This window comes from Molossus molossus, unplaced genomic scaffold (assembly GCF_014108415.1).
Source record: "Molossus molossus isolate mMolMol1 unplaced genomic scaffold, mMolMol1.p scaffold_m16_p_12, whole genome shotgun sequence".
NCBI classification, from domain to species: Eukaryota; Metazoa; Chordata; class Mammalia; order Chiroptera; family Molossidae; genus Molossus; species Molossus molossus.
This window is the reverse complement of record NW_023425347.1, coordinates 39,219,603-39,234,408: the sequence shown is the minus strand read 5'-3', so window position 1 is coordinate 39,234,408 and position 14,806 is coordinate 39,219,603. Positions and strand designations below refer to the sequence as shown.

Genomic DNA, 14,806 nt, shown 5'->3' with positions numbered 1-14,806 from the left:
AAACATATAATGAGGTCAACAAAGTCTATTCAATAAATGGTGTTGGACAGATACATGCAAAAAATAAAATAAAATAAAACTAGACTGTCTTCTTATATCATACACAAGAATAAATACAAAATGGATTAAAGACTTAAATGTTAGACTCAAAATTCTAGAAGAAAACATAGGCAGTAAAATCTCGGACATTTCTCAAAGCAATATTTTTCTGATATATCACTTCGGACAAGGCAAACAAAAAATAAATGAATAAATAAATGGGATTACATCAAATTAAATGTTTGCACAGCAAAGAAAACCATCAAAATGAAAAGACAACCCACTGAATGGGAGAACATATTTACTAATGATACATCCAAGAAGGGATTAATATCCAAAATTTATAAAGAACTTATACAACTCAACACCAAAAAATAAACAATCCCGTTTAAAAAATGGCAAAGGACCTGAATAGACACTTCTCCAAAGAGAACATACAGATGGTCAATAGACATATAAAAAAATATTCAGTCACTAATATCAGAGAAATTCAGATTAAAACCACAATCAGATGTCACCTCATACCTGTCAGAATGGGTCTATCATCAATAAATCAACAAACAAGTGCTGGTGAGGATGTAGAGAAAAGGAAACCCTCATGCACTGTTGGTGCAAATGCTGATTGATGCAGCCACTGTGGAAAGCAGTATGGAGTTTCTCAACAAATTAAAAATGGACCTGCCATTTGACCCAGTGATCCCACTTCTAGGAATATATCCTAAGAAGCCTGAAACACCAATCAAAAAGAATATACGCACCCTTATGTTCATAGCAGCACTATTTACAATAGCTAAGATCTGGAAACAGTCCAATAGCCCATCAGTAGACGAGTGGATAAAAAAGCTGTGGTACATATACACAATGGAATATTATGCAGCTGAAAGAATGAAAAATCTCTTACTCTTTGAGACGACATGGATGGACCTGGAGAGTATTATGCTAAGCGAAATAAGCCAGTCAGAAAAAGACAAGTATCACATGATCTCACTTATATATGAAACCTAATGAACAAAATAAACTGATGAACAAAATAGATCCAGAGACATGGAAGTAAGGAACAGACTGACAAATCTCAGAGAAAAGAGGGAAGGGATTAACCAAAGAACTTATATGTATATATGCATAATCAATGGACACAGACACTGAAGGCATGGGAGGGGGTGGGAGCAAGGTTGAGGGTGTCAATGAGGGGGGAACAAGGGGAACATCTGTAATACTTTTAATAATAAAGAGAAATGAGGGGAGGGGAGGGGAGGGGAGGGGAGGGGAGGGGAGGGGAGGGGAGGGGAGGGGAGGGGAGGGGAGGGGAGGGGAGGGGAGGGGAGGAGAGGAGAGGAGAGGAGAGGAGAGGAGAGGAGAGGAGAGGAGAGGAGAGGAGAGGAGAGGAGAGGAGAGGAGAGGAGAGGAGAGGAGAGGAGAGGAAGGAACTGCCTTATGACCTAGCAATTCTACTTCTGGTAATTTATCTGAAGAAACACTGATTTGAAAGAAGATATGCATCTCTATGCTCACTGCAGTGTTATTTACAATAACCAAGATTTGGAAGCAGCCCAAGTGCCCATCAATAGAGTAATAGATAAAAAGTTGTAGTACATTTATACAGTGGAATACTACTCTGCTATAAAAAAAAAAAAAAGGCTCTCTTGCCCTTTCAGACAGCATGGATGGACCTGGAGAGCATTGTGCTGAGTGAAATCAGCCAGTCAGAGAAAGACAAGTACCATATGATTTCATTTATATGTGGACTCTAATGAACAAAATAAATTTAACAAACAAATCAGAAAGAAATTCATAGATCAAGAAAGGACAGATGGGCAGCTGCCAGAGGGAATTGTGGTTGCAATGCTGAGTGAAAAAGATAAAATGATTTAGCAAAAAAACAAAAACAAATCAACAAATATAGTTATTCTAATTTCAGTTTACCAAAGTAGCTTTTTCACTTTTTATTTCACTTATCTAATTAAAGGAACTGCTTATCAATATGTGAGTAAAAGGTGAACAGAGAAAGAGACTTGCAAACATGAAGATGAGTGAAGGAAGATGTGATTTCTCTCAACAGGCACAAATGTATGGACAAATGGAAGCAGGTAAAAGAAGAAGAATTTATTAGTTTCTCTTTAAAACAGCCGATTTAAAGAAGTGTTATTAGTTCTCGCTAATCAAGGCAACGTGAGAATAAACATTTCTTTACAAATCAGTTTCGTCAAAAATTTTCAGAGGAATATCAACAGCAGCTTCTCACAATGAGTAAGAAGCATCGTCCCTTCCCTTCCCTTCCTATTCCAGCTTCTTCCACTGCGAGGTGGGACTGGTACTGCACATCCTACAGCAGGTGGGGGGGGGGGGCGGTGCTGGCTGAAGGGGAAGAGGAGGAAGGGCAGATAATGCAATTTGTAATAACGTGGCTTATGAAAAACATCTGTCCCAGGAAAGCACGCTATTACAGATAATAAATGCTAATTGCAAAGAGAAAATTTTAGAAAACTTTGATGTGAATTATTCACAACAGTGCTAATATAACATCACAAAGAGAAAATTTTAGAAAACTTTGATGTGAATTATTCACAACAGTGCTAATATAAAATGCGTATCAGGCATTAATTTGTGCTTTTTAAAAACAATTTTATATTAAGCTATTTGTTTAACTCTATTTCCGAATGTAGAAAGCAGTACTCAAGATTGATGTGATATAAGAATCAACTCTAGCAGTAAATGGTAAATTTATATTATTTATCTTCTTAATTTTTCTTTCTTCTATCTATATATTAGTGAGTAATAGCAGGCCAAAAGTCATAATGCAGGGACGATTTAAAAAGTAACAAAGATAACCCATAAATTGGTCTCAAGAATATATATGAGTTCTATATAATGAAATTAAAAAGTATTAATGACACTGGAAAGTTTAACATTACCATAATATCACACTCTATCATTAAATACTTATTTAACTTTAAAGTGATAAAGCATTTGAGATTATGGGTTATTTATTCATTTCTGTTTCAATGTGTTTTTGGTAAAATGCATTATAATGTATACTGAAACAAAGAAAAGGGCAACTAACACGTGCTGGCTGCCTGCTCTATGCCAACCCCTGTACGGGTACATTATTTAGAGCAGACTCCCTTGGCCACTACTGTGTGTATGTTTTAGTCTTCATTTAGAGGGAATTTTAAAAGCATGATGGTCTAATATCCTAGCCTACATGTGACTAAAAGCAGCAACTTTAGAAAGAGACCAGGGAGTTAGGGGTAGGGGAGGCTTCTGCCCTGCTCCCATTTCCTCCAACATGGAAATGAGTAAATCCTCAGGCCTTTTGTGCCCCACCAAGCATCTCGGCCTGCGGGGTGATTTCCGAGATCGGTGAGATTAGCAGGGACTGGGCAACCCAAGAACTTTCTCCTGCTTTTCCAAAGCACCGCACTGGGAACATACATTCTCATTCTCCTTTGCTTCTCTTTGCCTTCCATTTTAAAGGCGCCCCCCTGAGGAGGCAAGCTCTGGTCCCAGGAGTGGAGCAGATCAGGGAGACCTGTAAGGTGGAGAGGACGAGGACATGCAAACGAAGGGAGCGATAACCCAAAGCCCTCATCCTCTGGGCCTTCAATAGCTCTTTCCTTCACTTGGAACAGTCTTCCCCTATCTGTTCACCTGGTGAACTATATCTTAACTCAAACGTTACTTCTTCAGGGAGATCTTTACCTGCCACTGGGGCGCTGTATGATCCCTTAGTGCCCAGTTCTCTCCTGTTAATACTATTTCACTTATTTTAATTTTCTGTGTAATTAATGGAGACTGTTATCTACATAAAAGGAGGAATTATGCCCATCTTGGTAATAAACTTACAGTGTCCCCAAGGCTCAAGACAGGTGTAGAACTTAGGTGTTTGTCTTAGTGAAATTGTTCCTTGAAAGAAAGTGAAAACTATGCAGACAAGATGAACATCAGAGCTAACGCTCACTGAATGCTTACTAAGAACAAAGTACTTTCTAAGCACTTTACATATAGTAATTCATCTAATCCTCAGAACGAAAACATGAGGCCAATACAGTTGGTCCACAGTCCCTTTCCAAAAATCTTGAGGCTAGACTCATCGTCATATACATTACTATTTCTACAGGAAAGCATGTGAATATTCAAACCAAGAGACAGACAAAAGTAACATACAACTTTCTGTCGGGGCATTATTACCAAATGAGTTCAGGTGGGTTAGTTTGCTGCCTAATGGTTATGAATATTTTTTTGGTTTTAAAAATATTGTGGATCTCACTTGTGAATGAGAAAACTCAGACATAGAGCAGATAAGTAACTTATCCAAGATGACACAGCTAGTAAATGGACAGCTGTGTAGCCAGACCTATGCTCTTGGCCACTCCCTAACACCTCGTAATTAATTTGATCTGTCCAGGTGCCAACAGCAAAACCCTAGAAGAGAATCAAATTGTCATCTTTAGTCAAGTGATCCTTGGGAAGATGGGTGGGGTCGTGGTGCATAAGGCACCCCCTCCCTCAGGTCCTTGACCTAAGGACTCGTTTGCTGAAAAGACCATACGGATGGAGACAACGACCGCACCTTTAGCAAGACACCCACTAAATAATTTTTAGAAAGGCAGAGAGCAAGCAGGCAAGACATCAGACTAGGATAAGGTGAATCGGTGAGGGTTCTTTTGAATTTCTGGGTGCTCTGAGGTTAGAAGAAAGTGGATGGAAGAGAAATAACTTGTGAAACACAAAAACAAATGGTCATCAAGGTGCCCTTTGTGTTTACCTGTGGATTCAAGTGAGGCAAACTGATAGAATATAGGCATCCAATTCCTGACAGTGTGACTTTGAAAAGCATCCCAATCCAACATTCACTTCTCGAAGGGAAAAAAATAAATGGAAGATTCAGTCCATGAAAACATTAACAAAATGAAAAGATTTGTCTTTGCCATGTGAAATATAGCACATCTGAAGGCGTAAAGCACACAGACAAATTCGTATTTTTGCAAGAACATACAGATGTGCAATGACAAACTGCTCCATATGGCTGAACAGTTGGTCCTAAATTAAAATAATGGCATGAGGTGAGGGAGGTTCAGAAATGGTGTTAAAATTACTACACGCTGTACTGATGCATGCTGCAGCCATCTATCGGGGAAAGATATCTTTGCTGGTGCAGAACAAACTGAGCTGAGCAGCATCCATCTCAGCCCAGACAAAAAAGAGATGGACAATAACATCAAAACGCATGCAGAAGCAACTTCAGTAGGCATTAAAAAAAAAATGGCTCTTTGGAGAAAAAAAGTACTTGATAAACAAGGATCTTTTAGAATGCTCAAATAAATTTAAATACAGTAATAACGTTTCTCTCTCTTCATCCTCCAATCTTAGTTTATGCCTAAAGAACAAACTTTTCAGCAAGTTTGGCATTCTTCACAAACCATAGCACTGCTGTATTTTCATACTTCATATATATTTTCATACTTCATATATATTCCTTACAAACTATATAAAGAGACTGCATTCTTGGCGGAAAGCTAAATTATGCAAGTGTGAAGTTACCACAACATGGCATTAAATAAGATGAGCTGTTTCCATTTTCATCTGGTGAGGATTCTGTTCAGTATTTAATCCCTGCCTCCTTGACTTTTAAACTTTACACCCATTAAGGGGAATTTGAAGTGAGGCACGTGGAAGAATCTGTGTGTATGGCGTTCTTATCTTAGAGTTTTACAACATTCTAATGAGCACCCAGCACATGCTTAGAAACTGCGAGATACTATTCCAACCGTGGTCTCTGAATGGAATTGAGAGATTTAAGTGAGTCTTGTGCATTCTACACCTAGAGCAGTGCTCAGGATGTGACAGTCCCTCAGTTAATATTGTTCCATGCATGGCTGAACAAGCAAATACATGAATGAAGAAACAACTTTCCAAATCCCCAACAGTGCCTATCATCGTTCATGTACAAAGTTAGCAACCAGTAAATGTTTGTCAACTTAAATCACACCCCACGCAGCCTTTGTGGCAGCCATGGAGACACGCCATTTGAATCAACCTGTTTCCAAGAGTTCGGTTAGCTGACAGCTTCTCCATTCAGGATCGCTGCAACAATGCTTCAGCCAAACTTATGCTCTGCCTGCACTGCTCAGGCTGGGATCGAGCATGGATGGATAACAGAGTGGGACTATTTCTGCCTAGTTGGGTCCCTTAAAAAGCAATCTCTGTTCTGGGCTCCCCATCAGATGGACAGAGCTTTCTCAGAACTTCACCTTAGTCTGAGGTTCTTCCTCCTCAACCCTCCAGCCTCTTACTGACAGGTGTACAGGCTGAAGGCTCTCTCTGCCTTCTCAAACTCTTGTGCCCCTTTATCTTTCTTGGGTGTTTTCTTTAATAAATCTCTTTGACTGCTAACTTGGCCTTCTTTCTGTTGAACTCACACAGCCTTCCAATGATTATCGACCATTATCACAGCCAAACGAAGGACAGATCTCATTGATTCACATCAAAATGAAAACTAGTTAAGTCCTTGGCCTTGTCATGGATCACTTTTAATTTTTATTTTTTAAAATATGTGTTTATTAATTGTTTTTAGAGAGAGGGGAAGGGAGAGATAGAAACATCAATACGAGAGAGAAACATCTATCAGCTGCCTCCTGCACTCCCCCCGACTGGGGACTGAGCCTGAAACCCGGACATGTGCCCTGACCTGGAATCGAACCAGGACCTCTCAGTCCATGGACGACACTCAATTTACTGAGCCACACCAACCGGACCATGGGTCACTTTTTATAATATCTGACTACATTCCACAGCTGAGCCACATTTTTAAGTTTCTTTTGTTTTCTTAGACGCAGTTTTTAGCTTTATAAAGCAATAGCACAAGTTTCAACGCATATAAATGGTCAATACATTACAACCCAAAAGACAATTTTTGTACCACATTTCTACATCTGCTACCTAAAATAATTCTACATATGAAGACTTCTTAGTAAGATAAAGTATGTCAGAGAAACAGCCTGGCACTGGGATCCTTAGTGGGAAAGAAAAATGCAGCCTGCATTTCACACCTGCAAAGGCTAGAGCCCCTTCCCATGACTCACTTCCTCACGGGACCCCCAGTACCCAGTGTTCTCAGTCTCAGAAAGGCCCTGAGTTACCTGCCCCAAGTAAAGGGCAGAGGCAATACTGAACCCAGGTCCATACAACTGCAATTCCAACTCCTTTCCACTACCTAATATTGCCCCTTTACTCTAACATCAATATGTACAGCTTTGATTTTTTTTCAATGGACTTCTCAACGTCTATATATTTCAGTCAGTCAGTGTCTGATCCTATTTTACCTCTGATGTCATCTGAAATAAGGTAGAATAGAGATAGAGAAAAGTTATTTATATATATTATATACATTTATAATATATATTCTATATTACATATTTATATGTATTTTATATTATATATAAATAAAATCAGCTAACCAATGATTATTTCCATACTACATCTCTGTGACTATTATTTCACTTAATTCTAATATTATTGATTAAATGAACAAAATATTTCAATTGAAAACAATCTTGCCCTGGACAGGTGGCTCAGTAGGTTGGGGCATCGTCCCGTGCACCCAAAAGTTGTGGTTTGATTCCCGGTCAGGGCACACACCCAGGCTGTGGGTTTGATCCCCAGACCCAGCGTGGACAGGAGGCAACCAATTGATGTTTCTCTCTCACATTGATGTTTCTGTCTCTCTCTCTCCCTCCCTCTCTCTCAAATCAATTAAATATATATATATCCCCAGGTAAGGACTAAAACAAATCTTTGTTTTGTTGAAGCTCAACACCTCCACTGCTGGATGGATGCTCTGCATTCACAACGTGTACATTTGTTGTACTGCTTTTTGTGAATATGCACGAAAAGAAGTCATCAATTTGGCGAGGTTAACGCTACAAAAATGAAAAGTTTTATAAAAATGTATTTCCTTATTATTCAGATAATTACTCATGGGTGTGAGCTCTGAAACTGCCCTTCCAGTAAGAGAGAGAATGCCACCGCAGATGCCTCCTTTCCCAGGACTGTCCCACCCTTTGCTACACATCAGAGGAATGAGAGTCTGTTTTGGGAAAAGCCTCTTAAAGAACAAAATGGTCGAGGAAAGCAAGGGAAACACAGTGATCGTGACCATAGCAAGACACACTGCTACAAGTGAGTTGCACATGGGAAATGCTGGGCGTCCCCTTCTCAGCACAGCCTAGGCCCAGCGTCCCTCGGTCACCTTTCAGGGCACCCGCGAAAGCGGGCAATTCTGCAAGGTACACGTGCTCTAGTTATGATCTTCAAGAGTCAAAATTCAAGCTGTAAATTCTTTTGCCCAAAATATATTTGTCTTTTAATTGATTACCTATGTAGAAGAATAACTGTAACTCTTTGGATAAGTGCAAACTATAGGACTTTAACAAGCATTGTATTGGAGATGGGATATTTTATTACTTTTTACAAGCACACAGGAAATATAGTACCTTGATTTATGCAAACACAGAATAAGAAACAAAGGGGTTCAAAGAATGGGTAGCTGGGTACATGAGCTGTAACAAAAGTCACGGGCCCTCCCATGAGTGCTTCCACTCCCCGAACACGACTGCATACGATAAATACATGATGTGGTTGCACATCTGAGAACTGGGGGAAAAGATTAGACAGTGACAGCTCACTCCAAGTATTCTTAGAGTAAGTAAGTGCAGGAGAAGTAGACATTCTGACATAAGTACATGCTAGTAATTTATAAGCAAGTGTTTATTTTTACTCGAAACTTTTAATCCAATTGAGCATAACCACCCTAAACATGAAATCATTTTTCCCAATTCATGAGTATTATTACTATTCACACACACCATTTGATTATCCCATACAATGTTTATCAGACCTTCTCCTACTACATGTTAAAAAATAGAATAGCCCTGGCCGGTTTGGCTCAGTGGTTAGAGTGTCGGCCCGCAGTCCAGAGAGACCTGGGTTCAGTTCCCGCTAAGGGCGTGTACCTCAGTTGCAGTTTGTCCCTGGCCCCAATTGGGGTCGTGTGGGTGGCAGCCACTCAATGTGTTTCTCTCGCATAGATGTTTCTCTCTCTCTCTCTTCCTCCCTCTCTCCCTCCTGCTCTGTCTGAAGATGAGTACAAAAGTGTCCTCAGGTGAGGATTAAAAAATAGAATAGTATTATCTTAATTTGTTGTTGCTGTTCAAACAAACACATATCACTAGTAAAGAAAGAAGGGTACAGAAAGAAATTAGTTTGCTATTGACAGCATTCAGAAATAAGTTAACATTTTGGGACCTAGTTTTTCAAATGTTGTAATACTCAATACATATTTTTAGAATATCATATACACATGGGTTGTTTAAAATGGGACAATACATATAGTATAGCTTGTTTGTTGAATTTACTATCTTGACACCTTTTTAAGAAGGTGTAAGGAAGGGGGAAGCTGTCATAGGAGCCCCCCCTTGAGATGCCCAGGGCAATGGGGACCTTACTGGACATTCCTGCAAATCCTCTGATGGAATTTCTCCGCAGGAAGATATCTGAGAAACGTCTTATCTAAGAACCTATTTACAAGGCTCCCCCAGTCTGTCTAAATCTACAGTCAAATGCAGTAGCCACTAGTCACATTTGACTATTTAAATTTAAATTAATTAAAATTCAAAGTTCAGTTCCTCAGTCATAATTGCCACATTTCAACTGCTCAGTCAATGGTCACATGTGGCTAGTGACCACTGTATGGGATTTTAGAAATGTAGAACGTTTCATCATTGCAGAAAGTTCTGCGGGATAACCTCACAGTAAAGAAACCTGGTACTTTCAGCTCATCTGGCTAGAGAGCTAAAGTTAGTTGCAAACACTACATGGGTGACTAGCGGAAAATAAAAACGAAGGCCACCCAAGTCTGGAATGCTCCCTCTTTGCCAAAGGGAACTACAAATATTGGGCACTTGTCACTCTGAACCCAGAATACCTCCAGGTATGTGAAAAGGGACACCTGAGAGCTTATGAACACAGACTCCCAGAAACCAGGCACTTGCTGGCTGCTTATTGCTTATATCCTTCACTCATAATTAGTTAATTTTACTAATGTATGTTTGTTTCATATGTCAAGGGTCATAATCTTATGCTATATCTCAGTTTAATATCTATGATTCCAGAATAGTGTTCTATTTAATGCACCTAAATAGTATGGCTATACTATGACTTCTTTAGTATTAAATCTACTAATAGAGTTTTAGGCTGCTTCAAATATTATGCTTTCACAAATACCACTGCAATGAATGCTCATGTACACTCTTTAATACATTCAACTATTATTCTGTAGGACAGAATTCTGGAAGTGGTTTTGCTGAATCATAAGGTTATGAACACTTATAATTTTAATGGATACGGCAAATTACCTTTCTGAAGAGTTGTACCAGTGAAGTCTCCCTCTAATTGTATAGTAAAGGCCCTTTTATCCATACTGTTTCCATGATGGGATCATCTGTCTCATTAATTTTTGCTTATATGATGGTTTTTACTTGCTTTTCCTTCATCATTAGTGAGGCTGATGATCTATCTATATATGAATTGGCTATTTGAAGATCCATAAATTGTCTTTTCATAGCCTTTTTATACACTTGCCATTTTATTTATTATTATTTATAGGATAGTTTGCCTTTTGCCGACTGATTCATAGGTGTTGGTTTACTGGTGCGTATGTTTTATTGGTGCAAATAACTCCCCACCCCCTCCATCCTCCTCACTGCTTCTGCTTTTCCGCTGGTTTAAGAAGGCTTTTGTTATCCTTCAGTTTTTATGTAATAAAATCTGTCTATTTCTTTTTTAAGACTTTTGAGTTTTAAGTTTTTCTTAAAAAGTTGTCCCTCATTCTGATTATAAACATATCCTTCTATGTTTTCTGTTAAACTTTTAATATTTTCTTTTTTATACATAAAACTGTAGTCTATCTGAAATGTATTTTTGTATATGGTAAAAGATAAGTCTCCAACTTAATTTTCTTACAAATGGGTAGTCAGTTGCTTCAGTATCATTTGGGGAGGATTATCTTTTTTCCACTGATTTGAAATGTCACATTTGTCATGTGTTAATATCTTATAGATACTTTCATCTGTTTTTGGATGATTTTGTTTTCATTAGCAACTTTTCTACCCTATTCTAACTTCTAGATTACAAAAAGTACATGGGCTTGAGGAAACTCAGGATACTTATTCTAATAAAAGGTCTTTACTTGAAATCAGTCAAGGACAGAGTCAGTGATTTGGCGAAAACGTATCCAGGGTTTATAATGTATTTTGCAATCTGCCTCTATCACCAGCTCTGCTATACCCTCCTCAACAGATGCACAGTATTTGGCACATGGCAGAACACCAAATAATTATTTGTTGAATGTGTTAATATAATACTGAGTTCAGTTTACTCAGATGAAAGTATGTAAGTTAAAAGTAATCACTTAGCCCTGGCCAGTTTGGCTCAGTAGTTAGAGCATTGGCTCACAGACCAAAGAGTTGCAGGTTCAATTCTGGTCAAGGGCATGTACCTTGGTTGTGGTTCCATCCCTGGCCCTGGTTTCAGGTCTTGTGGGAAGCAACCAATCAATGTGTCTCTCTCACTTCCATCTCACATCCATGTCTCTCTCTCTCTCTCTCTCTCTCTCTCTCTCTCTCTCTCTCTCTCTCTCTCCCCCTCCCTCCCTCCTTCCCTCCCTCCCACACTATCCAAAAAAAAAAAAAAATCAATGGAAAAATATTCTCAGGTGAGGATTTAAAAAAAAGTCATTGCTTAATTAGTGTCAGCTTTCAGCTTAGCAATAAATCTTAGAAAGGGGAAATAATAACTTGCATTAATGAAGGAACAAAATAACATCACTAAGGCTACAAAAATAGTATCTCTCCCCCAAAATAATGCTGCAATGCATTTGATGGGCCCCTGAGGCTGCTGGTCACACCCCTCTCCTCCTCCCCAAGATAGCTATTACATATCTTCCACCCCCATCGGAAGAAAACCACATCTTCCCACCACACTGCCATGGCCTCTGCCTTCCCTTCTATTAGAATAAATGCCCCTGGTTAGGACAAACCTTCCCAGCTTACTTACTCAAAGACTTTCTATTCCCTCTTTCTTCTCTTATACATCATTCTCAGCACACAAACTATAAATCTCTTCATCTTATTATTTCTTTTAATCCTCACCCTAAGACATGCTTATTGTTTTTTTGTGTGTGATTTTTTTAAGACACAGAAGGGGGAGAAAGAGAGAGAGAGAGTGATGTAAGAAAGAATCACGAACCAGTCGCTTCCTCCATGAGCCCTGACCAGGGATCAAACCTGCAATCTAGGTTATGTGCCCTGACTGGGAATCAAACTCCCAACCTTTCAGTGCATTGGATAATGTTCCAACCAACTGAACCATACATACCAGCTAGGGCTAAATCTCTTCATCTTTAAAAAACCTTGTCATTAACCCATATCCCTTCCCCTCAACCACAAAATTTGTTGAAAAAAATACAAGTATTAGGGGTGCTTTCTTCCTCTCTACCTTCTGCTCCTGAACCTGCTCCACTCAAGTTTTTGTAAGCTCTACGAGATCATGTTTTTTTTGTTTTGTTGCATTTATCTTCAGATAGAGCAGGGAGGAGGGGGGAAACATCGATGTGTCTACATCGACCGGTTACCAACCACACAACCCCAACCAGGGCCGGGGACAAACTGCAACCGAGGTATGTGCCCTTAGCAGGAACCGAACCTGGGTCTCTCTGGACCGTGTGCCAACACTCTAACCGCTGAGCCAAACTGGCCAGGGCTCATGGGTGTTTTTTTTTTAAATTCACTTTTTATCCTCAAAACCTAGAACAGCGCCTGAAACATAGCAATAAATATTTGTTGAAGAAATGAGTAAACAAATAAATGTGTATATAATATGCCTACGATATGATCCTAGCTTAAGGTATAATCTAAAAGGGCAAACGTGTTTGGGGGCATTACTCACTTTCCGTTGTTTTACGGAGTCCAATTTTATGAGCCAATATGAAGCCACTTTTGTTTTATGATACTTCCAGTTATCAATGATCTGTCATGGGGGAGAAACATTAAGAAATTCAATCTAGAGTTTTCCTCAAAAGTAACAAGTAAAAAGCAAATAAATGGGTTGGAACCGACTTTAGTAATGAATTTGTGAAATGACAGTACTATAATGTTACTTGCAATAAAGAACATGTACTTTAATAAAAAGACATTTGCAAAGACTTCTAACGTAAGGTTAAGAAGCCGTGTGAATCCAAAATTTTCGCATCTTGCTGTGAAAGCACAGTCTCTAAGGCATGAAAGTCAAATGTCTGTAGGCGTGTAAGGTTCAGAAAGAAGCCCACGATGTAGATTTTCCATTTTAATTCCCAAACCTGTAGTTACAGCATTATCCATGATAATATTAAATAAAACATTAGAAGATAGCCTATATATAATTAGGATCCTATTATCCCCTTGCTTTATTTTTTGTCAAATCTGTAAAATTTCTGAATATATATTCTAGTAATATATACTGTAGTAAACAGATTAAAATATTTGCTGCATATAGAGAACATATAGTAAGTAATCTAATAACTGATACAATTATTAATCATTTTTATTAAGTATATAAGCCCATATGCTTTTTATAGAACATTCCCATTAACCACAAATACAACTCATGCTCTCTGATTATCTAATTTTTCTTCTACATGATTCAAAAAGATGGAATCTTACTAATATAGCTAATAAATAAAAGTAAAATATCTGGTACAAAGTCATTGGCTATATTTAGAAAATAACTTGATTAAATAAGATTACATAGGTAACTAAAAGCATATCTAGCATAATAATTCACAACTAATGCTCATTTGTCTTCCTTTTCCTTTGATGTAACATAGCAGTTCATTTGTAAACAAGATGCTATTTTTACTTTTAAAAATATATATAACAACACAATGCAAAATATTTGGGGGCTTTGGTTACAGTTGTAACCAACTGTCATGATTACAAATAGAAATTGCCATTATTAATTTTTTAAACTCAGACTTTTTTTATTATTATTTATTTGGTGTTTGTTTCTAGACAGTTGCTTTCCAGGGGTGGGGAACCTGTTTTGTGTCAAAGGCCGTTTGGATATTTATAACATTTCGCTGGCCACACAAAATTATCAACTAAAAATTAGCCTGCTCTATTTGGTCAGGCTAATCTGGTGAAGCGTGTGATGTTAGCTGGTATTGGTTTTGCTTTTGCGGGGCTTATGTGGCCCGTGAGCAGGATGTTACCCACCCCTGCTAGACAAAAGTAATGCTAAACAATAAAGAAAGGCAAGGTCATAGCTGTGCTTTTTATTCTACAACTGGCCACTAGATGGTGCCTTCTCCTCTGGAAAAAAAATAATAATATTAGGGAAACCAGAAAACAGAGTTCTATTACTGAGGAATTATCTAGGAACAACCATTTGGAAAAGATGTTTGAATGGAGAGATCGAACTTTAAATTTAAAAGTGTTCTTTCACCAAAATATTTAAATAACTTAGACCTTCTTTCTAATTTGGAAAAGTCATTGATTTTAAGGTGAATTTTAGGACTCTGCCATTTTATGATGCTCCACTGGGTGGTGCAAATGTGTGCAACAGGAAAAAAAAACAAAAAAAAACAGCATAAGCCATTTCAAAATGTGACCAAAACCATTCAGGGGTCATATTCAAGTATTCTTGATATTTAATGCCCAGGGCCCCACTTTTTTTC

At 38.4% G+C, this 14,806-nt stretch overlaps 1 protein-coding gene across 2 annotated transcripts in view; it reads right to left on the bottom strand.

Annotated features, from left to right (window-relative positions):
• Positions 1-14,806, bottom strand: part of TTLL7 (tubulin tyrosine ligase like 7) — a 136,010-nt gene that overhangs the window by 20,565 nt on the left and 100,639 nt on the right. For both annotated transcript variants that reach the window (XM_036256038.1, XM_036256037.1), the window contains exon 18: positions 13,042-13,122. In XM_036256038.1, coding sequence (XP_036111931.1) covers positions 13,042-13,122 — 81 coding nt within the window. The remainder of the gene's footprint in view (positions 1-13,041; positions 13,123-14,806) is intronic.